The sequence below is a fragment of the Apodemus sylvaticus genome, chromosome 7, assembly GCF_947179515.1.
Source record: "Apodemus sylvaticus chromosome 7, mApoSyl1.1, whole genome shotgun sequence".
NCBI classification, from domain to species: domain Eukaryota; kingdom Metazoa; phylum Chordata; class Mammalia; order Rodentia; family Muridae; genus Apodemus; species Apodemus sylvaticus.
In genome coordinates, this window is record NC_067478.1 from 14779102 (window position 1) to 14805749 (window position 26648).

The 26648-nt window shown below is 55.5% G+C and overlaps 1 protein-coding gene across 1 annotated transcript; it reads right to left on the reverse strand.

Moving 5' to 3' along the window:
- Nucleotides 1-26648, reverse strand: Celsr3 (cadherin EGF LAG seven-pass G-type receptor 3). The gene is made up of 36 exons (XM_052187224.1): nt 22928-26648; nt 20674-21324; nt 20113-20338; nt 19749-19864; nt 19300-19388; nt 19028-19185; nt 18320-18483; nt 17911-18036; nt 17648-17817; nt 17059-17244; nt 16219-16335; nt 15730-15901; nt 15433-15574; nt 15216-15336; nt 14739-14922; nt 14331-14432; nt 12878-12972; nt 12472-12681; nt 12003-12198; nt 11605-11760; nt 11137-11308; nt 10425-10592; nt 10079-10205; nt 9788-9994; nt 9373-9547; nt 9045-9157; nt 8571-8650; nt 7944-8070; nt 7302-7418; nt 7058-7206; nt 6741-6850; nt 6283-6441; nt 5377-5580; nt 3602-4493; nt 1635-1694; nt 1-1599 (listed from the first exon to the last, which is right to left on the reverse strand). The coding sequence occupies exons 1-35, from the start codon at nt 26646-26648 to the stop codon at nt 1667-1669; spliced, it is 9930 nt and encodes a 3309-aa protein (XP_052043184.1). The 3' UTR covers nt 1-1599; nt 1635-1666.

Sequence of the window (26648 nt, forward strand, 5' to 3'; positions counted from 1 at the left end):
TGTTTTCTATAGAAGTTTATTCCCAAAACAGAGCGCGGCTTCACGGAACAATTTACACAGACAGGAAAGAGGGCCACTGTTGGAAGGGGACCCCAGAGACGGGCATCTACAGAACCTAGGACATAGCAAGGACACTCTCCCACCGACAGGCCTCTCAGCCCTTCAAGGGCAGGGGTTAGTCTTGGTAAAGAGAGTTAGGGGACCCAGCTGGTGGGATTTGGCACAGGCAGTGAAGTGGGATTTTTGAATCTCAGAAGCTGCCTCCCAAGAGTATGCACAGGGTAGGGGTGGGTGGCATTTGCACAGAACCCCAGTCCTGAACCACCTTGGGGGCAAGCTGTTAGAAGACTCAGCTGACCTTTGACCTGGGAAAAGTTGGAATTAGAAGCCTACCTCAAGATGGCCAGGTCCAGGGGCAGCACAGGTGGGTCTTTTAGGCCCCTCCCCCACTTTTTCTACCTTTCACTTGTAAACAAAGAGGGAGGGGGAACATTCTGAACTGTAAACAAAGTGTATAAATTCAGTGTTTTAGGCTGTAAACAATAAATTAAAAAACCCAACCATGTTAAAAAATAATCTTGACCTGTAAACAAAGTAACAAAAGTTTAAAGTCCCCAGAACTGGACATCAGACAAATAACAAAAGAGAGTTTTGTGAACAGGATCCTAGGAGTTACTTTTCCCTTTAGAAGGGACTAACAGAAGGTGGGGCAGCCAGTGCTGCAGCCTGGTGCCCAAGGATCCTGTAAACAGTGGGAGGCTGCGCACCTACATTCTGGGTCTTGGGTTCCCTTGTTTCTGCTCCCTTTGTTCACTACCCCCCATCCCTCAAGGGGACGGGTAAACCAATGGCACCACAGACTAGTGAAGGAGGGACAAAGGAGTGCCCCCTCCACCCACCCTCTGTAGGAATGACTGATTAGAGGCCCAAGTCCCTCCCAAAGGGAGAAAGGGAAGCCTTGATCTGTAAACATGACTTCTGCTGCTCCACCAGCACCTGAAGCACCAGTCCTAGGTCTTAAGGCAGTAAGCGGCAGGACTCCGTGGAATACATATCCACACCCACAGGGAGGAGTGGAGCACGTGAGCCCTCGGGAGGAAGATGGAGGACCCCTGCTTCCAAGACCAACCCCCAAACAGGAGTTGGGCCTATAGGGCATTAGAGAAGATGCAAAGATCAAATTTGCACCCTGGGCCCCAACAACGGTCAGATCACTGTGGGGAAGGGAGGGGAAAGAGTGGGTGGGCCCGACTTGTCCACTCTGCTGTAAGATGGAAGAGCAGATGCTTTGCTAAGGACCCAAAGGCGGCCAAACTGCATCTCTCTCCCATCCCCTTCCCCTTCCTAGCCCAGTCTCAAGACCCCTGGGAGACAGAAAAGCTGAAAAATAACATAAGCATATCTCTCTGGTTACAAAGGTACAAAATGTATAAAAGTCCTCCGTCAGCCCCCACCCCCTGCACCTGTCACACGCATGCTCACAGATGCGCCCGGGAGGGACCTCCATACTGCACTGAACTGAACTGAGGGGAGGCCTTGAAGAGGGCTGCCTTGGGGTCAGTCCTGAAGTCTCTTCGGCCAGCCCAATTCCTCCGCTGCCTCGCGTGGCTCGGCCAGCCCAATTCCTCCGCTGCCTCGCGTGGCTCCTCATTTGCCGGTCAATCCCTCAGGAGTGACCCTCACTTCTGGGAACTCTGTGGAGTTGAATGTGGAAATGGAAGGCCGTGGCTAAGAGGAGGAGCCTTGTCTCTTAGCCCTCAGCTCCCACGTGCCCACTCCAGGACTCAGCCCTCCACACACCTATCTGGACCTCCACTCCCTAGACGTATTAGCTGCCTAGGTCTCGCAGTGCTTAGCAGGGACACCTTCTAGGTTCCGATACCAAACTCAGCCTCCATAATACAGATAATGTCACAAATCTCCACATCTCAAGGAGTTCGTTTCTCTAAACTCCCTCAGCAGATGAACAGACTACTGTAACAGCTTGTACTGTGCCAAGGTCATAGCAGAGGAGAGACAGAACTCAAACTCAAACTTTGGTGATCCTAAAGCCTGAATCCTTAATCACCGGGCACTTCTGCGGACCCCAAGGCTAGACTCTCTCCTTACCTTTCGTCAGCCCTCACGAGCTCCAGGCTCCCAAGCCCCTGCCCCTCCCTCCTTTATGTCCTCTCTCATTGTCGTCAGTCCTCCCGGTCCCCATCCCATCCCCAGAGAGCCATTTTCCTCCCAGTTACCTCTCATCCTGGAGATAGCCCAGAACTTACCCTGACAGTTTCTCCTAGAGAGAGAGAGAGAGAGAGAGAGAGAGAGAGAGAGAGAGAGAGAGAGATCTCCTATTGGCTAATAAGACCTGGCAACTCCCTAGGGGGCCCTGCTTACTCTCAGTCCCACAACTCCTCCCTCCCCTCCCGCCACTTTCCTTCTCCCGGTCCTGTGTACCCAGCTGGGTGTCGATGACATCGTCAACCCTACAGATGTCCTACACACACCGAGATGTACTGTGCTTAGCCACGCAGCACCCACAGGTGGGCACAGTGTCATGCTGACGGAACGCAGCAATGAGTGAAGGCTTTATTCTCAGTATGGCATCAGATGCTCTAGGCCATATGACCGCTTAGCAGGGCCTTCTGAACAGAGACTCCTCACACTGCCTCATGCAAATGCCAGATTATTCCATACTTCCATGCCTTGATTCCTGACTACCCTTTCCGGCCTTTGGAGGTACTTTTTTGGGACATGTAGTGCTGGGAGGCTGGCTCTAACCCTACAGCCAGAAAGTTCCAACTACTCCTTTTTGCATTTCCTAATGGAGTTGTCCCTGTAGGAGCCCTGCCTTGCAGTGATGGTTTGTATTATGCTTGGCCCAGGGAGTGGTACTATTAGGAGGTGTAACCCTGTTGGAGAAGGTATGTACCACCATGCCTGGATCTGGGCCTTTTTTGACCCAGGCTGACTTTGAACTCAGAGATCTCCTTACCTCAGTCTCCTGGGATTAAAGGCATGTACTACCTTGCCTGGGCCTAAGCTTTTCATAGCCACTTTGCCTTAATATCTCCATGCCAAGATCCAGGTCAGAAACTTGTGTCTTGTAGCCTCAAGATCTGGGCCACAAGTGAGCCCTCCAATTCTGGATTGTAGTTCATTCCAGTTATAGTCAAGTTGACAACCAGGAATAGCCATTATACTTGCTGAGCACGGAGTGGCCAACTCTCACAGCTGAGCCTGGGGTAGCCCTAATCTACAGGCCAACTCTCACAGCCGAGCCTGGGGTAGCCCTAATCTATGGGCCAACTCTCACTGTGGAGCCTGGGGTAGCCCTAATCTACGGGCCAACTCTCACTGAGGAGCCTGGGGTAGCCCTAATCTACAGGCCAACTCTCACTGCGGAGCCTGGGGTAGCCCTAATCTACAGGCCAACTCTCACTGCGGAGCCTGGGGTAGCCCTAATCTACAGGCCAACTCTCACTGCGGAGCCTGGGGTAGCCCTAATCTACAGGCCAACTCTCACTGTACTCTGTGGTGGTGGAACTCAGGGACGATACCCGAAGGAACTGCCCTAAAATGATGAGATGTGAACAAGGGGCTGGGCCCTGCTTACTCTGAATCAGGTGACAATTCCGAGATGCTATGAGACGTGGCTGAGCGTGGTGTGGAAGGCCCAAGTGCAGAGGCTGTGGCAGAAGGCGTGGCAGTGGTGTGAGGGCCTGAGGGCGTGCTTGAGGACTGCACAGAGGAGAGTGCTGAGGAGTTGAAAGAGGCGAGGATAGAGGAGAGAATGTCCAGTTGCTCTGTGGAGGGACCATGGCTAGGGCCACTGGCTGGGTCCTCCCTGGCTCTGAGAAGCTGTGGGGCTGGTCCAAGGGCCTCCCGTGAGGGGTGCCGACTAGGCACCTGGTCCAGCCGCTCCCGAGAGTTCGAGATCCTAGATAGAGAGTCCAGGGGCCGAGATGGCAAGAGGGGGTCCCTTGAGAGTTGCTGCTGTGGAGACAGGGGCAGAGGCAGGCGCTGTGGATCAAGGTCCCGGTTGCGGCGGGGTGGGGGCAGTGTGCTCAACCATTCTCTGGGTGCCCCTAAGTCCAATGCATCCCGTGACCCAAAGCGGCCAGCCATGGTGCCAGGGTAGTCCCGAGGTGGCTGCCTCCGTGGTAGTGTGCTGCCCCTATCTCTGGGCTCCAGGCGGGCTGGTGCAGTATCCAGGCGTTCCTGGGAGCCTGGTCGGCTGAGGGGATGCAGAACAGGTGCAGGAACTGGCACCTCTTCGAGTCGCTCCCTGCTCAGCTGTCGCCTTAAGAGCAAGTCCAGCTGTTCTCGAGAAGAGTAGCGACTGGCAGGCTGTGAAAGGCTACCTGTACCCCCGCCCGCATAGATGCGACCGTAGGAGGCAGCCGGCACAGCACGGTGGCCCAAGGTAGCTGCCCGGCACCAGGACATCTCAGGAGTGCCTCGCGTCTGAGGCACCAGCGGGTACTGCAACCTGTTCTTCAGGATGCCTGTGGAAGGAGCAGAGTTGAGAACCGGGTGTCTGTCAAAGAGCGGCAGGAGTCTAGCTAAAGAAGTGCCAGTTCGGGCTGGAGAGATGGCTCAGTGGTTAAGAGTACTGACCACTGTTCCAAAGGTCATGAGTTCAAATCCCAGCAACCACATGGTGGCTCACAACCATCTGTAAAGAGATCTGACGCCCTCTTCTGGTGTCTGTGTACTTAAATATAATAAATAAAATCAAAAAAAAAAAAAAAAAGTGCCAGTTCCTGGGATCCTGTAACAGAGCTGAGGTCAGAGGCAGTGCCAAAGGTCCCACTCAGAATAAGAGTCCGAGTGGGAAGCGGTGATCCTGTGGGTCAAGCTAGGACAGGGGCTATGGTGCAGGGTCAGGGCAGACTCCTAAGTCAGAAGAGGGATAACCTCAAGTCCTAGAAATACAGGCTTGGGTCAAAAGGGTAGGAATTCCCGGGGTTGGGCAGGAGCAGCCTCCAGTGTTCCTGTGATGCAAGACCAAGGGCAGAAACCATTTGTGCTGATACAAGGCCAACCTCTGGGGTTCCCACAGCCAGTGTAAGAGACAGAAACCTTCTAGACCAGAGCAGGAGCTCAAAGGCTTAACAGCCTGTGTGGTTTTGCAAAGTGAGTGGGAATAGAAGAGAGAAAGGTGACTTCTAAGGACCCAAGGGTACAAGCCAGGATATGGGGCGGGCAGGAGCTCCATAGATCAGGCTGGGGACTGTGAAGCAGGAGCAGATTCCTGAGGAGCAGATTCCTGTCAGAGTTGAGCAAGACGACCTCCCTGTTTGGGATCAGGTAGCTAAACTCCCGTTGTTCTGGCCCTAAGCAGCCTTCAGGGCTCCTACAGTGAGGCCGAAGGGTCAGGGCTCATACCTTTCCTTTGCCGCTGGGCCCGGCCCAGAGAGGTTTCATCTCCACTGGTCAAGGCCAGTTCCGGCTGGTTGTTGTTGGCTGCATCTTTGTTGCTGTCTAGTCCGAGGCGCCTTTCAGAGCCCCACGCCTGCAGAGCACAGGGCGCTGCCGCCTCACACTCTCCCAGGGCTGGCCAGTAGGACAGAAGGTCGTTGCCGTCCACATCTGTGAAGCCAAAGCAGGTGACAGAGGCCCCCCCCCCCCAGCTTGACTGCAGCGTTTCAGACTCTGTGACCCCTGACACTAAGGACCCTTTAAGCCCTGGCTGTCTTCACTGGGAAACAGGAGAGGGAGAGCTGGTGAGATGGCTCAGCAAACAAAAGCACTTTCCACCAAGTCTGTCAACGTACACCTGAGTGCCAGGACCACATGGTAGGAAAAGAACAACTCCCACAGGCTGTTCTGTTACCTTCACATCAGTACTATAGCACATATACATCTACACACACACACACACACACACACACTCACTCACACACTCACTCACACACACATCTTTTTCAAAAGAAATAGGAACAGGAGGATGTCCCATCTCAGATCCACGAGCCATCGAAGGAAGGCTTGCTGATAGCTGTTATCCTTAGCGAGAGGGGTTTAGATGAGATGGGAGTTTGGTGGCTGGGCTAAGGAGACCAATCTAACCCTGACTCACAGGGAAGCCAGGGGCTGAGGGGACAAGTGACTCTGTAACGTCTCTGGTCTCTGACTTCATTACCATCACCCAGGTTGCCCTGGGTTCCCAAGCACTCCTAGAAATGCGGATAGGAATAGGGCTCAGGAACCCTGAGATAGTAAGGTCCCTCCATCACATCTAAGTGAGGCACAGAAGTCCTTCGATCACCCATGGAATCAGCCAGCTCCAGTCACCTTTGGGGTGGGCAAGGAGCCTCTCACTCTGGGCTGCCCTGCGGAGTGGACGTTGGAAACGCCCTCGAGACCGGCCATTGTCCTCGCTCTCTGAAGATGGGATGGACAAACTTCTCTCTTCCTCCAACGACAGGTCACTGTCTGAGTCAGAGTCTGCACCTGAAGTGGGACGGTCAGGAGGAAGGTGAAATGGCAGGGGACTTGAGGGATAAGAAAAGGTCCTGAGCTGAGGGTCTGGAGGTGGGCGAGCAAGACAGTTAAGGTGGGGCTTGAATCAACCGTGGATGGACTGGGTCAGAATGGTGTGGACAATCAGGGATGGGTGGGTGCTTTCTGAGGCAGCGACCTGACAGGAGCTGGTCCCACCCAGGTAGCCACTGCCTGAATTTTGGGGCAGAAGAAAGCAGATCAAGAAGACTCCCTCTAGCCCCTCCTCCCGCACAGGGCTCCAACTCCACCAGCATCTCGATGGAACATAGCCACGTCCAGGTCAGTGGGGCCGGCGTGAGCCTGGAGGCCGAGCTCGGCGTGCTCCGCAGTCGAGCCGTGTCGAACCAGAACGTTGTCCCTGGAAATGAAGAATCTTCCATCAGAGAGGCGTGTGACACCGTGCTCTGGAAGCTCGCGAATGTGGAAGAGCCTCTGAGTGCATGGACTGCTGCATGCCAAGGGAGCCTCTAGTGTTTAACAGAAGACATGGGGCAAAGCAGCAGTCGGCGTCCAGGTAGCTCTCCTCCCTCGGATCTGGGAAGGTCAACCCCAGGTGAAGTAGTACCTGAGGTAGCTGCGGCCCCGCTGGCTGTCCTGGTCCTGGGCCCTGCCAGAGCGGGCACTGCTCACTGAAGAGACGGTAGAGGCACCGAGAGTGATGCGGATAAGGCCACTCTCCTCAAAGAGGGCAGTGTTGTTGTAGGCCCCAGACCCCTGGGGGAGGCGGGTGGGACAGGGTGTGAGCAGGCTCTGAAGAGCCTCCCATCCGGGCTTCCCATCCCCCCACCTTCAGCCTTGCGGTCTCTCACCGGCCCAGGGGCTGGCCTCGTTTCCTCAGGAGCTGCCTTCTTGCCTAGACAGGCTGGTGTCCAAGCAGCCCGAGCGTCTGCATTCAGGACACAGAAGAGCAGCAGGACAGCCAGGCCCTGTGGGTCAGTAAGGGTCAGTGAAGGTCACCGGGAGATCGGAAAAACAGAAGCTCAAAACACAGTCAACAAGGTGCCAATCGCAGCGATAAAAGACTCTGTGGGTCAGCACAGAGGGGGTATCAGCTGTCATAGGGCAGTGTGAGCACTGAGGAGTCCAAAGGAGTGGGGACCAGAAAGAAGTCAAGGAGAGTCTCAGGACTAATAAAGAGAAGGGCGTATGGCGGGGGTGGGGTGAGGGTGGGGTGTGGGGGAGTTAATGAGAGCACGGTCAGCGAGGGGTCAGAGGTCGCAGTGTTGGTGAAAGTCAATCCAGGATTAGCACCCAGCCAGATGCCAGTGACTAGCTGGGGGTCAGCTCTTAGGTCTGGGGTCAGCAACTAGGGTCAGTGTCTGGTCTAGGATTCTCATAGTCATTCAAGCAGAGTGAGCTCCAGGCCTGGTGGCAAGGCCACACCTAGGGCTAGAGGCTTCAGTGCTGAGGCCCCACCAGAGTCTGGGGTGGGGAAAGGGCCCCAGAGGTACCTGGAGGCCACAGAGTCCAGCATGGAGGTAGTGGAAGGCCAGTATGCTGTGGTTGACTGCTAGAAGGCCAAAGAGCCAGGAGGCACTGACCAGCAGAAGGAGCAGAAAGGAGCTTCGAAGGGTCCTGCTGTAAGGACATGGGGGGGACACGGGAGGTACGCCAGGGTCAAGCAGGGTTTATGTAGGGGTCACAGGAGGACACACAGGGATGGAAGAAACACGCCTCACACGGGAACACAGAAGTCTCAGAGGGACACTAAGGAAGATGGGCGGTCACACAAAGAAGGGGGGGCATGTTCAGGGAGCCGTGAGGTAGCATGGGAAAGCCAACGGAGTAAGGTGGCCATGAGAGAAACAGAAGACAGGCAGACACATACACAGCGGAGTAGGTCATTCAGGCAATTCCAGGGGACCCAGGGGACCGAGGGCAAGAGTGACCAAGCATGTGGCACCAGGAAATGGCAAAAGTACCAGAGAGGGACCGTAGGCCATGGCGTGGGGGCGGGGAGCTTCCCTCCATGCAGAACTAGGAGTCCAACCTCTACCAGGTATTCTTGGGGCCCAGAGCCCACCCAGGAGGAGTGTGCCACCCTGAGAAGCCCTACTTCCCTCCACTGGGCAACTCACAGCACAGACGTCTTCTTGGCCTCCCTCTGCCCCGTGGAGCAAGATGTGCGGGCAGCGAGGAGAAACATGGTCCCATTCATCTACACCCACAGTCCAGTGGAGGGAGAGAGAGAGAGATAGAGATGGAGACAGTGAGGAGCAGAAAGAAACCAAGACCACACGCCCAACCATAGAGAAAGAGACAAGAAGAGGGGAGAGAGTGAGTCAGAAGCAAAAAGAGACAGAAGAGCTGGGGATAAAAATCACACAGAGGAGAGTCAAAGATGGAAAAGGAGAAAGCTGGGCGGGATTGTGAGAGACTCAGAGAGAAATGGGGGCAGAACAGGAAGAGCATCACCTCCCACCCCCATGCCTCCTGAGTGGGAGCTCACTCTGTGATCCAACAGGAAGCGGAAGCAGCCGGATGCCATGCACCACCACCTGGCCCTCCCTCACACTTGCTCCAACCTCCGCCCTCCTAACTGAGACACTTACCACAATAACAAGGACGATAGGGCCAGCGAAACTCCAGATAAGAGGTTCATGGATGGAGATCCAGCAGAAGTCAGGGTTCCCATAGCCCTCTGGATCCAGCCCAACAGCAAGGCCTTTGAAAAGAGAAGACCAAAGCGGTATATTCTAAATTCTGACCACCCCGTTCCCCACCCCCTCCCCCAGTGTGGGAAGGAAATGGGGTAAAGGCAAACAGGATCCTCCTTGAGAAGGAAACATGGGGGCTGAAGTTGAGGGAGCATGATAGGATTTGCAGACCAGACAACAGGCACAGTATGGCGATCACAGGCCTGAGGGGGTAAGACCTCACCCAACAACACAGCAGGGACGCCCCAGCCCAGGGCATGGTAGAAGCGCATAGCTCCACGATCCACGTTTCGAGGCTCAACCTGCATTCGGTAGAGGTGCAGGCCCTGCACCAGGAGCCATGCAAAGGTGCTGAGGAAGAAGTAATGCAGGAGGATGGCGACCGCAGTGCACAGAAGCTGAAGACAGGGCCAGGAGACCAGAGTCAGAATCCCACCTACCCGCCACATCCTTGACTCCGCCCCAGACATCTTCCCACTTACTTCCCTAACAATAGCATCTAATCCCAGCCAGCATCCTGCCCCAAACCCAGACTCTGACTTAAGTATCCCTGATCTTAGATGCTGAGCTTGGGCCCCAGGCCGTCCAGAAAAAGGCGGAGTCACGGAGACACGGTTCCCCTGGCCCTGCCCCTGCACCTGGTTGTGGGTCCTGTGAATTCCCAGCAGGAAGAGGAGCTCTGCCACTCCCAGGGCAGCTGCCACATTGGCATGGATCCCACGCACGTTGGATTTGAGGCTGCGCAGGCTCAGCAGGACAGCTGCCGTCAGTACTAGCGCCGTCACAGACACGGCCACGACCACGTGAGTGAACACAGCCAGCAGCTCTAGGTCTCCCTCTAGCCGCTGTAGGGTTACAGGATGGTTACTGGGACGCTGGGCAGAGCTTCCCAGCCCAGGACTTCTCCCTTCTTTGGGTCACAACTCTACCTCACGGGGAGAGGCATCCATAAGGACTCCAAAAGTGCCTGTCCGGCTGCAGCGACACCTTGCATGGGATCCATTCCTGTGCACCAGCTCGCAGTCCCTTGCAGTCCACATACCATGCTGATCTGCCCTGTATACAGAGGAGAGTTGGGTCCACCTTTCCGCCCAGGACGAGTCCCCATTGCAGGCAGGGATTTGTGAGATGGGGAGGGAGAGGGTGCCTGGAACTGGGGAATGGCGTCCCTCATGGGGCTAATTGCACAGTGGCATAGCTGGGGACCTCACAGACGGGCTGGGGCACATGCCAGAGGTTAACAGGGACAAAAGGTTTCCAGAGTGGGGTCCTCACGGGCCAGGTGGGTCCCACTGCACACAGATGGCCTTGCTCCGATTCGCTGTCTGTAGTAGGCGGAACTCAAGGTTGATTGGGGACACCAGGACACCCCTAAGGAAGTTGCGTCCATGGAAAACAGCCACGCTGACCACCGGGGAGTTCATAACGGGGTTCTGGGGGAGCCTGAGAAGACACCCATCTGGTCTTGGATACTGCTGACCAAAGACCGATTGCCCACCTCTGCCTGTCTTCAAGTCACATGCCACAGCTAACCAGGGTCTGCCATAGCCGCACAGCGCAGGTTGTCTCTAAGAACACCAGCCACTGTTTCCTGAGCTCCCAGGGGCTTCAGACTCACTGCCTAGACTGGACTCAGGCATGAGGAGCTCCAGACTGGTCTGGTCTGTCCCTGTCGAACCTTCCTTCTCCAATCTCCAACCAACCTGCTTTTGCCTTTCAGTTGTGTACCCTTCTTCTGTGTGTGTGTGTGTGTGTGTGTGTGTGATGGTCCCCATGTCTGTCACCCTGGACTTCCTCCACTCTTTATAACCAAAAAAAATTCACATGGAACCCAGGTCGTGTAAGCCCCTGGAGGTGTGCAGAGGATCGTCTCTGTTTACCTGTGGACCTGCTCATCTGTCCACTGAGGAAAGGAGTACTGGGTGGGGAGCAAGCTTACAAAAGACTCAGGGTTCATGGGACTGGGAGCTGCTTCTGTGCTTGGTACCTGGCACCCCGGCGCTCAGCCTGGAACTGGGCGGGGAGAAGGCCTCCCAAGGCTCGGTACACCAGGAGAATGACTATGGAAATCCCAGGCTCAGACTCAGGCTCCAGAGGGGCAGGTGGGGAGACCACACTCGAGGCTGTGGCGTTTTCTGCATTGCTGCTTGTGGGCAGAGCTGCCGAAGGAAAGGAAGGAGCTCTAGTGACTTCTTATGGATACTCGCAGACCTAGTGCTGAACCCAACCCAGCACCAAGCACAGAGATCTCTTCCATATAAATCCAACAACTGGGGAGTGGAGGACACAGGAATAGGGGAAGGGACCGAAGCTGGTGGCCCGGGGAGGGTCTCACACAGGAGCGGCGGGGTGGAGGGGTCTGGCAAGGAAAGCGTTGGTAAGAGGGTGACATGGCACCAAGCTCCTCAGAAGAGGAGACAGGCCCTGGCCCAGCAGTCACCAGAAGGGTTCCTACCTTCAGACGGGGATGGCTGCGGGGCCTGGGAGGGCAGCAGCACGTGTGTATGAGGATCCCAGGCATCCTGACCCCGGAAAAGGTTGCTGTGGTAACGGGGATAACGCCGGGCTCCCTGGGTTGAACTAGGATGCTCCATCCTGTCAATGCTGAGCACTGCCCAAGAAAAAGAGGGGTAGCTCCTGTCAAGGGCCTCCTTCCTACGCCAAGGGTTACATCCCCACCTATGCCCACACTCATACCCGAGCTTCACAAAGCCATATTTTCCTTGGTATGAGTGCAAGGCCCTGCAAGGCACTGGGGATTGGAGTAGGTAAGGCACAGCAGTAGTGTTAGCCCCAGAGCTCCTCCTGCCCTTTTACAGCCCCTACCTTTCTCCTGTCCCATCTACCACTCACTGATATTGGGTGTGACTAGTCCAACAGGATTCAAGTATGTCAGCTCCATATTCCTTGCAAGGGTGGCTGCATATTCCTCCAGATGCCGCACCAGCCCTGCACTTCCCGGGGAGCCCCCAGGGGCCCGCTGCCCCAGGGCAGCCCACAAGTCTCCTGTCTCCGGAGCGAGCAGTGCAGAACCAGCCCACAGAAGATTCTAGAAGGATGGAGAAAGAGTTGGATTCTTCTAGGTAGTGAGGAGGTACAAAGGGTTGGGGGAGGCATGGGGTGGGGGTCTAGCCAGGTATTAGTGGGGACCCAAGAGGCAAGAATAGAAGGACTGGACAGGGAAGAGTTAAGTTGTAGGACTTTCACTTTTCCAGCCGTGAGGATAAGTAATAAGCTGGGGCCCAGGACTAGGAGACTAGGGAGAAGGGGCCGTGGGCTGGGGGTCAGGGCCACGGAAGGGGGGACAGAGACCACAGCCCACCTCATTGAAGTGGGCATCTTGTGTGGCTGTCAGCCCGAAGCCCTGCTGATGGCTCTCAAAAGCCAGCAAGTAGGCCAGCAAGCGGGCAGTGACTCGGACATCTTGGCTAAAGTAGTGGTCAGTCTGGCCAGTCACGTCCCGCAGCCTCTGAGCCAGCTTCTTGGCCTCCACAGTATCCAGTGCCGTCTTGTTCAGCTCTAGGCCATCCAACTGCCAGGACAAGGACGGCAGCGGTTGCTCTGTGGTCCTGTAGGCCTTTCTCAAAGCCTTACAGGGAGAAAGGCTTGGACAGATGAAAGGGCAACTAGGAAACTGATGCCCAAGAGGTGAAGGGCTGAGGTGTATATTGGGCCCATCACAGGCCTGAAGGTCTTAGGTGTAGGGCATGATCTGGGCAGAGTCTCACCAGCAGACTAAGCTCTCGAAAGGCAGGGGAGGTACAGTTGAAGAGGTCAGGCTCCAACCAACCCTGTTCCTCGTCGCACAGTCGCACCGCAGCACCTGGGGGCAGGCAATCCCTGGTCAGGCCTGGAACCTGGATACTTTTGCTGATAGGCGGCCACAGCACCCTCTTCTATCCCATAGGGAGTCTTGAGGAAGGGGCCAGAATGATAAGCATTTATGGCTAGGTGCCTAGATGCTGCAGCCTGAGCCGGGTGAGTTCCAATAGCTTGTTGGTCAATTCTCCCAAGAGATCTGTGAGCCATTCTCACCACTGACCACATAAAGATAGGTATGAGGATGTGCTGTAGACACATACAACACACACACACACACTCACATATAGTCACTCACTCATTCATACATATGGGTCTGGATAACCTTACATGTCAACAGTATTCATCATCTACACATACATACACACACACACACACACATACACACACATACACACACACACACACACAGATTCAGAGAGACAGACAGAGAGAGAGAGAGAGAAAGAGAGAGAGAGATTGCTCTCTTGCATACTCCCAAGCACACTGACATAGACAAGATCTTCTAGGAGTATCATCTGAGGTGGGAGTAGGTTCTCACACAAGTTTTAACTACCCCAGTGGGGGACTTTACGGTCATTGCCTTCCCTTGTTTATGGGGTTGGGATAGAAGTTGAATAAGTTGTGTCCACCATCAAAATAGAACCTAGCTTAAATTCAGATCCCCAGCCCCTCAAGACAGACTCACAGACACATGCACAGGCACAGGACACACGTGTGAGCATGCACACACACACAGAGAATCTCTGTCCAGCCACTGCAGAGACCTCAAGCAGCAGGGAAGATTCTGGGAGGCCCTCAGGCAGCAAGGAGAAGCTGGTGGGTGACTCTGACCAATGGGGGAGCCCTACAAGGAGCCCAGGAAGTGGGGAAGAGTTTGCAAAGGCATAGGAAGTGAAGATCTGAAGGATCCTGGAGGATGAGGAGGATCCTTTAGGACTCGGCCTTCAGAGAAATTCTCTAGGGTCCTTGAGTCAGTCACAGGAAGGGGTCTCCAGGAGACTAGGAGTAGGTTTTAGAAAGCTCAGGCAGCAGGGAGGGGTCTGCAAGGACCTTAAGCAGCAGGAGGGGGGTCTGCAAAAGCTCTGGCAGTGGGAGGGGGCAGCGCACCTGAGCAAACACGTACCCCTTACCTGTACCCCGCAATCCTGCCCAGAAGCCAAGAGAAACAGATGGAGGCTTAATGACAGCATAGGAAGAGAACCGGAGCCACTAAGAAGTATGAGGGGCCCACGGGAATGTCCCCTACTCCCGGCTCGTCACAGAGTTCCGACCACCCGACTTGGTGAAAGAGGAGACTGCAACAATCAGAAAAGAGACCTGCCCCACCCTCAGCAAGAATGCTGCACACCTCATACTCACCCAAGGCCCCCCGGGGACAGGGTACTGTGGCCAAAACACCAAACTTAGTCTGGGGCCACCACACACCAGATCGCAGGGACTTGGGGCAGGCATCGTAGAGAACTAGAGAGAAAGGGACTGTTGAGCCTGGAGGCCAGTTTCCAGGGCAAGGAACGCCACACCCAGTGCTCTTCTACCACTCCCATGCAGAGGCCCAGAGTCTGCCACTCCCCTTCTGATTTTTTTAGCGTTGGCCTGGTAATCTACAAGTCAGCTAAGAGTGTTCGCTAACCATAGGGCTGCTTGGGTCTAACTGGTCTCCCTCAGGAAGAGATCCCTGGAGCCCTCCACCTCCAGGAGCTAAGAGCACCACACTCTCTTTAGTTAGAACCAATCCTCTCCATGTGGAGGTGGCAATAGCTTGCTTACCTCGGCAACCACTGGCTGTCACCTCCGCAAAGGGGCTGTCACAACTGTTACACTGACGGCCGAGGGCTCCTGGGCGGCAGGGGCACTGCCCGCTGTGGGGTGCACATGAGCGGGAGGTGGAGCCCACAGGGTAGCAGTCACATGGGAGGCATGAGTCACTGCCCCTCGGTCGATAGTGGAACTCCTGTTTAGGGATGGGTCAGGGGCCTGAGGTCAGAGGTCAGGCTTAAGGGAAGGGTCTTAGGTGAAAGTGTGGGGAATGAATAGAAGAATCAAGGGCCAAAGTTCAAAAATTAGTAATAATTAAAAAGAGCTCATAGGCTAAAAAGACTTGCCTCAGATGGGTTTAGAGGTGAAGAATGAGGGGTGGCAACTAGATTGTAGGAGACAGAGTAAGAGGTTAGGGCCCAAGTCAGGTGGCAGAGATCATATGTCCAGGGGAAAGTTAAAAGGTCAAGGGTCAGAGTCTAGGCCAACCTTGCAGTGGCACTGGCCATTTGTCTTGTTGCAGTTGGGGTCAAAGCCCTTGTGAACCTCACAGTTGCAGGGACCACAGGTTGGGCTTCCCCACCATCCCCGCGGGCACTGCTGGTCCATCCTGGGAATGAGATTAGGTAAAGTGCATCCGTGAGACTTCCGTGGCCCCACTTGTTTCCACAGCGTCTTTCCATCACCCCAGTCCCGAGCCTCTCACCTGTGCTCACAGTGCTGTCCAAAATAGCCACTTGCACAGTCACAGGCATAGCCGTGGGGGGCCCCTTGGAGGCGCCGGCATGATCCCTGGTTTTGACACGGGTTCAGGAGGCAAGCATCCACACAACCTGGGCCGTAGTAACCTGCAGGTTGGGTCAGGACGCTCAGAACACATGGTCAAGGAGCACGGAAAGAGGCAGGGTCCTAACCCTCTCATTTCTTACCTGCTGGCAGGCCCCCTAGTCCCTGAGCCTTCTCCACGGCCCCTGGTTCCTTCCCCAATTCTCTCAACACCCACCTGGCCGACAGGTGCAGGAAAAGGTCTGCCAGAGGTCTTTGCAGTCAGCATGTGGGGGACAGGGCCCAGATGCACAGGGGTTGGTCACAGTACAGCCAGGTTCCACATTCACTCTGTGGCTGGGAGGTAGCAGGGCTGAGGACCCAAAGGGCGTAAAGCCAGTCCACACCCCCTATAGGCACAGACGGCAAAGGGTGAGAGTCACATCAAGGCAGTGATGTGGAACCAGACGCCCAGTCTGATGATCCCCGACACACAAGCCCTTCCTCTAAAGAGCCCCCATCCGTCCCCCACAAGGATCCCTTACTGTGCTGTTTCTGACACATTCCAGATGACCCTTGCTTTTCTAAGCTAGACTCTTGCTTCCACCACAGGAAGGGCTGACTTGTCTCCGATCTCTCTGGGTCACCTAACCCCGCTCCTATGCCGACATGTACTTGAATGCTGTTTTTCAGGTTCCTAATGACCCCATATCATGACAGTCCTCACCTGAATACAGCCAACCAGACCCTGAGGCCCCTCCTCCTTACTGCTGGGGGGCAGGCCTCCCACGTGGAGCTGTTTTACTTTCAGGCCCAGCAGCTCACCCCCCACGGCCATGGTGTCCTAGAAGAAGGGGACAGTCAGCACTGAGGGAGGGGCACCTGGTGAACCCCTGTCACATCCCAGAGTCAGATGGCTTGTTTGACCACACTTTGTCCCCTGAATCAGAAGAATGGTTTGAGAACGAGGTGCCCCTAGGTTTGGAGAACGTGCTGTGGCATGGGATAAATATAATAGAAAAGCTTCCGTTAAGACCTTAGCTCGGGGCTGGAGAGAGATGGCTTAGTGGTTAAGGGCACTGAGTGCTCTTCCAGAGGATCTGGGTTTGATTCCTGGCACCCACGTGAAGCTTACAACTGTCTGTTACTCCAGTTCCAGAGGCTCTGATACTCTCCTGTGGCCTCCCTGGGCACTAGACATGTATATGGCACACATACATACACGGAGGCAAGTACTCATACATATAACATTTAAAAAAAAGTTATGCTCAGACAGGCCCCCTCCCTCCTGTACCCAAGATACTAGAAGGGGCTTTCAGGAGTCAGGCAAAGTCAAAGTCCTACTGAGGTACCCCAAGATCAAGCCTGAAATCTAGGTAGACTCCCCAACACAAGCAGGGATGCCTAACATCCCAACCGGGCTGGAGGGGTGGGATCTAAGCGAAGGCTGGAGACTATCAGATGTGGTAGTTGGGGGGTGGTAAGGAGCTGGACAAGAGGCGGGGTCAAACAAAGCAGGTCTTGTTGGAAAGCTGAGAACAGACTACCCTGGGGTCAGAGGTCAGACCTGGAAGAGGGTGAAGTCCAGTGAAACCATAAAGATATGATGGCCCCTTCGGCCACCTGGCTCCTCCTGCAACTCCAGCCGAAGATCATGCCACCGGCCATCGCTGACAACCATCTGGTCCAATAGGAGGTGGACAGTGTGGCCTGAGGCCCTACTTAGTGTCACAGACAGCAACCCTCGATCTAGCTGTGGGTAGAAATGCACAGCCCCAGGGTTAGATTGGGATGAAGTTGGTTAGTGAGATCAGAGGGTGTGACAGTCAGGAATGTGAGTTCAGAACAGCAGGATAAAGCTATACCCAATACACAGGCAACTGTTCGGGAATAACATGTTGATACAGGTGAGGGCAAGAAACGGACAGAGCCAGGGCTTGTGGGTTGGTATGGTTATAAGAGCTGTGTGTATGCCCTTGCATATGCAGAGAACATTATGGTAGAGAGAGAGTCAAGGTTCAGGGTCCAGAGCAGAGTCCCGTGTGTTAAGACATCTGACAGAGAGAACTAAGCTGTATGACCAGGACGAAACCTCGATGTTGGGGAGCATCAGAGGTTAGCAGAGGCTGAAACGAAGGGTGGAGGAACAGACACACCTTGCAGAGGAGCACACTGTGTGGCCCAAGCTGCACCTGCATCAGGACCCCTTTTGTTGCCCGTGTTCGAAATGATAGTCCCAGGTACCATGGCACAGACACAGCCATGTCGTTTCCAAAGTCCCAACTCAGTGTCCCATTGCCTTGGAAATGGTAGGGATGGGCCATTGCTGAGGAGATAGAGAAGTGGGGTTATAGAGCCTACCCCAAGAACCTACCCTACTCACCCTGTACGGCCCTCCTGCCCCATGATGTCTACTCACTGAGTCGGCAATCTTTGCCACCAAAGCCTACAGGACAATCACAGCTGAAGCCACCCCAGCGCTCGGAGCAGAAGCCACTGTTCTTGCAGGGGCCTGAGGCACAAAAGTGTGACTTGGCCTGACAGCCTGGAGAGAAAGGGACAAAGAAGACATGAGAGAACACGGGGTGAGGGATCTGAATGCTGGGGGAGGCCAGCATCCCGAGGGGCTGAAAGTGGCTGTGTCATCCTCATGCTTTCAGGAAGTGGACGGAGTAAGAGCAGGGCCCTCCAGGCTCGACCAGAGTGTGGATTTTGCCATCTAGTACTGGGTTGGGGTCAGATGTAGAACCATCCCATGCAACCCTCCACCTCCTCCTTATGATGGAGACAGGGACATGGGTGAGGGAGGCAGGAGCCATGGGGCCTACCTGCCGTAGTGCCATTGTTGGCAACAAAGGCCGCCATGTCCATCCTGCGGCCGTCAATGTGCAAGTCTCGCATGCAGCCGATGAAGTCCTTGCGGGACACAGGGAAGTTCTCAGGAAGGTTGGGGACACCTCCCAAGAGCAGAGGGCCCGTCAGGTCCAGGGACCTGGGGGGGGGGGGGTCAGGAGCCTGGGTCATTGGTGGGTCTAGAGCTAGAGTAGGGGTTGCTCCTGGGGGCCACAGGAAGTGGGGGACAGCACTAAAGGACGGATGTTTAGGTAAGGGTGGCAGGGCCGGCCTGGGAGAAGAGGATGACGGGAAGGTGGTCTGGGGAAGGGTGGGGTACTTGAAGGCTGTGATGAAGAGGAAGGCGTTCAGGTGGCTGGAGTTGGGGTGGAGAAGAGGGATTGAAGGGTGAGATCAACTGATTCAATAGCCTTAGGGTCTGCTTATGAGCCGATGGACTAGAGGCAATGTGTGACATCACAGACTTAAGCAGTGTAGACATTCTGGAGGGCAGGATGCCCAGGGGCTTTCTCTGAGGACTCAGTGGAAACCAGAAGCCAGCGGTGGAATTTAAGATTAGGAGCTAGGCTGGATAGGCTCCCGGGTCTTTGACGTGCTGGGTTGGAAGGAGAACGAGGCATTTGGGGGGCCATGTGGAGGGCTTGGGTGAACTCTGGCAGGCACAGATGAGGGGGGGGGCTCACTTCTTGGAGCTTGTTTGCACAGCAGCAGCTGCACACGAGTAGTTGCCAATCTCAGCCCCAAACTGCAGAGCCACAGCCGCATTGCAGTCATCCACGCTCAACACAGCCACCTTGTCCTTCGAGGGACCCTGAGCACCCCCCAGGGCATCTGTCCGGGGCTAGAGACCAAGCACAACGGTCAGCAATGCCCCTATGGAGATTCCCAGGGAGGACTCAGCATCCCAGCTCCTCTCCACACACCCCGCCCATATTATGCCAGGCATGTTGACCACCTTGTTGTAGTATCTCAGATGCACTGTATGCCACTGTCCATCACTCAGACCTCCTGGAACTGTGGGGCTGACCACTGTGTTGGATTCACCTGTGGGGAATATGCACATGGATGTTATCTGGATCTCCCCAGTGGCACCTTCCTGCCCCATTTATATCGGTACAGATACTCTTGGGCTCATGCTGAATGAATAACTGGATCACCATATCCCCTGGTGACCATACTGGCTTAACTACAGTGTCCTTGAACATAGGACAAAGACAGGAGAAACACAGAGTGATGGACCTTCCCTGAGGGCGTGGCCACAGAGGCCGGTTCTCACTGTCACTTGTTTGGCACTGAAGAGTGTGTTCAGGAGCACACCTGAGGGGACTCATGCATTGACTCTGCCAGCCATCCCAGGAACACATGCACCTACTCACTGCCACAAAAATCCAAGGGAGCACCCACCCGTGGAATATGTAAGCCGCACTTGGCCAGCCACAAGTTCTAGAGCCAAAAAGTCATGCTTCTCATTCAGGCGCCCGTTGTAGAAGAGTAGCCCGCTGGATTGCACAGTTGCAAACCTGAGTGAGGTGGAGTGGGACCATTAGGAGCAGACATCTCACACCCTCCTTTAGAGAATCAACTCAAGCTGAGACGAAAGAACAGCGTGGGAGATGCCAGTGCAATGGCCCTAAGATACTCCAGCAGGGGTCAGGGAAGAGGACAGTGTCCAGTGAGAACCTCAGGACCTTGCAGTCAGCAATCTGGGTCAGGGTCACGTAGGGAAGGACAGTGGAAAAACGTGCAGTGACACGGGGCGGGCACCTACGAGAGGGACAGCGTGAGGTGGAAGCGCTGTCGCAGGCCGCGGAACATGACGAAGGAACTCGGAGGAAAGGAGCGTGCGGCCACCTCACAGCGCGGGCCCTCGAAAGCGCCGCCCGCGGGGCACTGGCAGCGAAAGCCGCCATTGGGTGTGTTGGTGCAGGTGCCCCCGTTGCGGCAGACGCCGGGCACACAGCGTCCAGCTTCAGTGTCCAGCTCGCAGTCTTCCCCTGCGGGGCGGGACCGTCAGAGAATGCCCCGCCCCACGTCCCGCCCCCCAGCAGGGCGTGGCTTCTAGGTCCATCCCACTTGGCCTCTGAATGGTTGAGCTGTCTGTGGGCACGCCCTCATATAGTCTTATCTCCGCCGTGGCCCGCCCACAGCCTCATCGCCTCGCCCCGCCCCTAACATCCTGCCTAGGGCTTCTTTTACTCTGAGCTTGTAGGCTGAGAGCAGTGCTCAGCCGCGCGTCTCTGTAGCCTCGGAAAAGATGCCTGCTGCTCACCGCACTCCCGTAGTCCCTTCGCTAAGCTTCGCCAGGACTTGAGCACTGCACCCGACTTACCGGTGAAGCGTGGGCGGCACACACAGGTGTAGCCTCCCTCGCGCCGGGCGCACGCACCGCCATTGCGACAAGGGTTCGAGTAGCAGAGATCGAGTTCCGTTTCGCAGAAGTCTCCCGTGAAGCCAGGCGGGCAGCGGCAGCGCAGACCCGCGATGGGCTGGATGGGTCGGAAGAGCGTGGAGGCCGAGGCCAGGAAGGGCGCGGAGGAGTCAAAGCGGAGCACTGACACGCATTTCATGTAGTTCTCGCAGGGCTCGCGCAGGCACACGTTGTCGTCAAAGGGAAGCACGTCGAGCAGCGAGCGAGCCGCCAGGGCTGCACGGCGTACGTACAGTTGCTCCTGTAGCTCCTCGGAGCTGAACCAGGGCCCCGCAGCGCCTGCCCCAGCCCCACGAGGTGCCAGCGCTGAAAAGCTCACGTTGAGCACGGTGCCCCCCACATCCGTGTCGTTCTGGATATTGAAGATGAAAACGTCCTCGGTTGGTGTTGCGAGCACTGCAGCCACGCCTTCAAGGAAATGACCCAGCAGCGGTGACAGGAAGCGCTCTTGCCACATGTTCTCTAGGCGAACAGTCAAGCTGTTGGCCAGCAACTCCTCCGTGATGATGACCACCCGCAGAACACACTGGGCTGTAACACTATGCAGGCCATCTGCGGGCATGGGTAGGGACAGTGATCAGATTCGGGTCAGTAGCTGCCTCTCCTTGGGACACAAGGGCTCTGGAGCCAGTAATTATCTAGACCTCGGAATCAACAGACTGACCCCTAACAAGGCACAAGTGAGTCTGGGGCCTAGTAATCACCACCTGTCTCAGCTTCAGGGTACACACAAGCTGCTGCGGCCTACTCTGGCATCCCAACATGGGGAGAGGCTTAAGTCAGTAATTGACCCAGTTCAGGTCTAGCGGTCAGCACCAGGGAGCTCCACCAGCCCCACCCCCACCATTACCCAAGGGTAAGTAAGTCAATCAACCAACACACAAGAAGTTCCTTAATTGCTCAGTAATACGCCTAGTCATCATGATCAATAAGCTACCTCCACTCAGGATACAAGGAGAAGCCAGGACCACTAGCCATCCATCCCTAGCTTCCCATCTTCCCTTGGTGTAGTAGAAACAGAAGGACACCCCCTACAAGAAACCATGGGGACTGGGGAGAGAGGCCAGGCATGTGGTGATATACACCTTTAATCCCAGCATTTGGATGACAGAGAGTTTGAGGCCAGCCTAGTCTACAGGGTGAGTTCAAGCCAGAGTTACATGGTGAGTGAGATCAGTCTCAAAAAACAAACAAAACAATGGAGGAGGAGGAAAGAAAGAAAAAAGATGTAAGAAAGAAACATGAATGTGTTTTCAGAGGGTGTTTCAGATCTATCTTTGGCCAGCAAACTGCTCTCCTGTGACACTAGATGGAATCCTGGACCAGTGAACGCTCAGTGAATTGCTCCAGAACTCTGGATCAGCAAACTCCAGGAATATCAGGGACCTTGATGCATACCCATACTCTGGGTCCTCTTTAGCATGCTTTAGTTAGCAAACTGCCTAACACTCCGGACTTGGATTTTGTGACTTCAGAGTCCATCCTGAGATGAGAGTTTTGTTCACCTCAGGTTAAGTGTGTGTTGTGTGTTGGTTGGCCCAGAAAGGTTGATTGTTGAGAGATTTGAAAATTGACAAAGAACATGCCTTCTCTGTCGTGCCAGGAGTCCCCATTCCCCAGTGAAAGCAGAAAGGATTCTCCAAACATCTGGCACCTTTAGAAGGTGGGACTTCAAAAGCATTGTCCACCTTGTGAAAGCCAGGGGAAAGGAAGGCTGTTGAATTTCTGGACATTTTCCCACAGGAAAGGACCTTGGACTGCTCTGTGGAAAGCAAGCTGGGCCTACTTTCTGCACAACCTGCTTGAGGCTGTCAAAGTAAGCTAGCTGCTCTTCCTGACCACTGAAGTAAGTGAAAGGCCAACTAGACCCAAAAGTAACCCTTATCTAAAACATAGGCATGAAATAAACAACCTGACATTCTGGCTTCTCCTAGAAATACATGAGCATCAAACAAACAAACAAACAAACAAACAAAAATGCCCTCTGTTCCCGCTCCCTTTAAAGAGAGACGAGTGATGCTTGTAGGAACAGACCCATAGGCACCAAGAACCTGAATAAAATCTCTGAGGTCTACGGGAGCTCTTACTGGGTGTGAGAATTCATCACTTTGGGATTCTGTATGAACCCTGACAAGTTAAGACCGGCGCCCCTCACCTGTTACAGTTACCAGCATGGAGGCCACTAGTGGACGGTTGTTGTCCAACTTTCTGCTGAGTCGAAGCTCCCCACTGGTCTGGTTGACCACTAGGAGCTGCAGTTCATTGCCCCTCTCAAAGGAGTAAAAGAGGTGGTCAGAGACATCTGGGTCATAAGCTGGGATTCGCCCAATGATGCCAGAGGGGAAAGTGTCGGAGCGGTTGGACACGTAGTTGTTAAAGAGGATCTGGAAGTTGTTGAGCACGGGACTGTTGTCATTCTGGTCCACCAGGCGTACATGTACAGTGGCCCGGCTGACCAGAGGAGCAGATGTGGCCTGCACCACGATCACATATTCCTGACGAGCCTCATAATCCAGGTCAATGAGTGCTGTGAGCTCTCCAGAGAAGATATCCATTTGGAACAGCTCGGGGATGTTCCCTTCCACAATCTGGTACATTATATGAGCATTGGGGCCATCGTCGGGGTCCACTGCGGTGATCTGAGCCACCACGGACCCTACAATGCTGTTCTCCTTCACCCTTACTTCAAACTCCTCAGCTGGGAAGACAGGTGCATTGTCATTCACGTCCTGCACAGTCACCTGGATGCTGACTGGAGTCCTCAGCGGGGGCACGCCACGGTCCACCGCATAGGCAGTCAGCTCATACACTGGCACCGCCTCCCGGTCCAGTCGCCTCACAGTCCTGACGATGCCAGAGGTGGGCTCAATGGTAAAGTCCCCGTCCCCATCTTCCCCATTCTGGAAAGTGTATTGGACCCGGCCGTTGGCGTGCGCATCCCGGTCAGTGGCTGAGATCTGCAGGACACTAGTGAAAGGTGGCGCGTCTTCGGAGACCAAGCCTGTATAGTGGGAGGCCACAAACTGAGGTGCGTTGTCATTCACGTCGTTTACCATCACCTCCACGTAGGTGGTGTCTGCCTTCTGTGGTATACCATTGTCCCGAGCGGTAATGGCCAGTGTATAGGTCACTTGGTCCTCATAGTCCAGTGGAGCTTGTAGCGTAATGGCCCCTGAGTCGGCATCAATTCGGAACTGGGGCAGGTTGTCTTCCAGAAGGTAGGTGATGCGGGCATTTTCCCCTACGTCATCATCAGAAGCACTGATGACCACCACAGTGCTACCCACTGGGCGGTCTTCATTCATGCTCACCGAGTAGTGGGCGCTTTGAAAGACAGGCCTGTGTGTGTTGGCGTCGGTGATGTTGATGTGCACATAACAGTGGTCGTGGAGGGCACGGTCAGATGCAGTAAGCACCAGCTTGAAGTAGCGTTCCTGCTTGTAATCCAGTGGCAGAGCCAGTGTCACCAGGCCCACGCCACCTTGGGTGCTGATGGCAAATCGGTTCCGAGTGTTGCCACCTGTGATTTGGTAGCTGATGGCGCTGTTGGCATCTCGGTCTACCGCAGTCACACTGACCACACTGGTGCCTACAGCTGCGTCCTCATTGAGCCGAAGGTGGTACTCTTTCATGGTAAACTCAGGCCGATTGTCATTGACATCCAACACAGTGACCGTGACACTGGCCGAAGCAGAGAGTGGGGGTGAACCATGGTCTCGAGCCTCCACACCAAAGAAGTAATGTTCCACAGATTCCCGGTCCAGGGGACCACTCACAGAGACCCAGCCAGTGGCACTGTTTATCACAAAGGGTGTGTCTGATGCCACACCAGTTAAAGAATACTCTAACCTGGAGTTCTCCCCATGATCTGCATCCACTGCCTGAATGTGAATTACCGAGTGACCCAGGGGTGCATTTTCCAGAACAGACACCTGAAAGGGTGTGCTGACAAAGATAGGTGTGTGATCATTGATGTCCACCACCTGGATGATCACCAGGCCTGTGTTGTTGGACAAAGGTGGCCGGCCTGCATCTTGTGCCCGGATACGCAAAGCGTATTCTCTCTCTGCCTCAAAGTCCAGAGGTGCCATTACCTGTATCTCACCCGTGAGACTGTCGATGGCAAAATGGCCCCGGCTGTTGCCGCTGATGATGTTATAATGCACCAAACCATTGGCATCCTTGTCCTTGTCCGTGGCCGTGACTCTTAGCACCACCGTGTGAGGGCGCACGTCCTCCCGCACCTGTGCCACATAGCGCTTCTCGCTGAACTGGGGCGCATTATCATTCTCATCCAGCACAGTTATGTGCACTCGCACGGTGGCTGAACGAGGCCCAGGCTCCTGGCCCTGGTCACTAGCCTCTACCACCAGCTCATAGCTTTCCATGTGTTCCCGGTCCACGCGGCCACTGGTGCTGATAAGGCCCGAACGCGGATCAATCTCGAAAGCAGCAGCGGCTGCGGTGCGCGCAGCTGGCGACCCCACGAAGCGGTAGCGCAGGTTGGCGTTAGGTGGCGCGTCGCCGTCGGTGGCCCGCAACTGCAGGATGGGGTAACCTTCTTCCACATTCTCACGAAGTGTCTCCCGGTACTGGGCTTGCTCAAACACTGGTGCGTGATCATTGCGGTCAGCTACTGTCACCGCCACCATGGTGGTAGCTGAAAGGCGCGGTGAGCCGTGGTCCTGTGCTGTCACTCGAAGATAGTGGCGTTCCATACTCTCACGATCCAGAGCGGCAGCCGTGCGGATGAGGCCGCTCTGAGGATCGATGCTGAAAAGCTCCAGCGAGCGGCTGTTCATGAGCGCTGCCAGCGAGTAGACGAGGCGCCCGGCCTCGCCTGGGTCCGGGTCTTGCGCCACCACGCGCAGCACCGCAGTGCCCGCTGCCTCATTTTCAGGTACCAGTGTCTGGTAGTTGTATTGAGGAAACTGCGGGTGGCGGTTTGCAGCACGACGCGGACGACCCTGGTTCGTTGAGAGTATTCGCTTGGCTTCAGGACCTGTAGGGAACCCGGGAGGGCGCGGCCCAGGGCGCTCAAAGAGGAAACCCGGGCGGAAGAGGCCGCGGGAGCGCATGCGCTCGGGAGCTGTCCGAGGCTCGCGAGGTGCTGAACCCGGCGCAGGAGCTGTCCTCACAGCACGTGGTGCTGAATCCTCCCCCAGGCCAGATCCCAAAGAGCCGGGGAGGCAGTCCCGCCGGAGGGGTCCCCTCTCCACTGTGGAAGTTGCGGATCTCCCACCCTGACCCTTGTGTCCTGGTTCCCACAGCGTCCCGCAGCAGCGAGAGTGTTCCACTCTTTTGCGGATGCTTCTCCTAGCATTACGCTGGAAGGCCACTGGCCTGGAGCCATCAGGCAGAGCCAGAAGTTCCGAAGGGCGAGGAGAGCTGTTCCTCAGATCAGAATCCCCTGGGGACTGAGCCTCGAGTGGCAGACTACCTCTTCGTAAAGGCCCTGTCCGCCCACAGGAAGAGATCTCTGGGTGCCAACACAACAGATACCCTGGACCCTGACCTGCCTCTTGCTCGCGACTACCCAATGCCTGGACCACCAGCTCCGCGTTTGGTTGCTCAGGGGCCCCTCGACCATTCCGGGCGTTTTGCCTACCTACTCCGAGCCTCATGAAGACAGGCTCCCTGACCCCCAGGCCAGGATCTCCATCTTCCCAGACGCCGGGAGACTCGGGACAAAGAGCTACGGCTCCACTGCCGATTTGCGCTCTTGGCCCAGTAGTAGTAGCTGCCCCTGGGTCCCAGCCCTGGTCCCCACCGCCCCCCAGCTCCTCCCGGCTAAAAGGGAACAAAGAGAGGAGAAGGAGCAGCAGTACCGGGGTCGACGGTCCCGGGAGACCCCACCATAGAGGCCGCCTCGCCAT

Bases quoted from the DNA above. Each gene is read 5' to 3' on its own strand.
- Celsr3 (XM_052187224.1), bottom strand. From the start codon at position 26,648: ATGGCGAGGCGGCCTCTATGGTGGGGTCTCCCGGGACCGTCGACCCCG. The intron at 21,325-22,927 runs GTGAGGGGCGCC...CCATGCCCGCAG, and splicing joins CATGCTGGTAACTGTAACAG to ATGGCCTGCATAGTGTTACA. The intron at 18,037-18,319 runs GTAGGCCCCATG...CTTTCTCTCCAG, and splicing joins CAACAATGGCACTACGGCAG to GCTGTCAGGCCAAGTCACAC.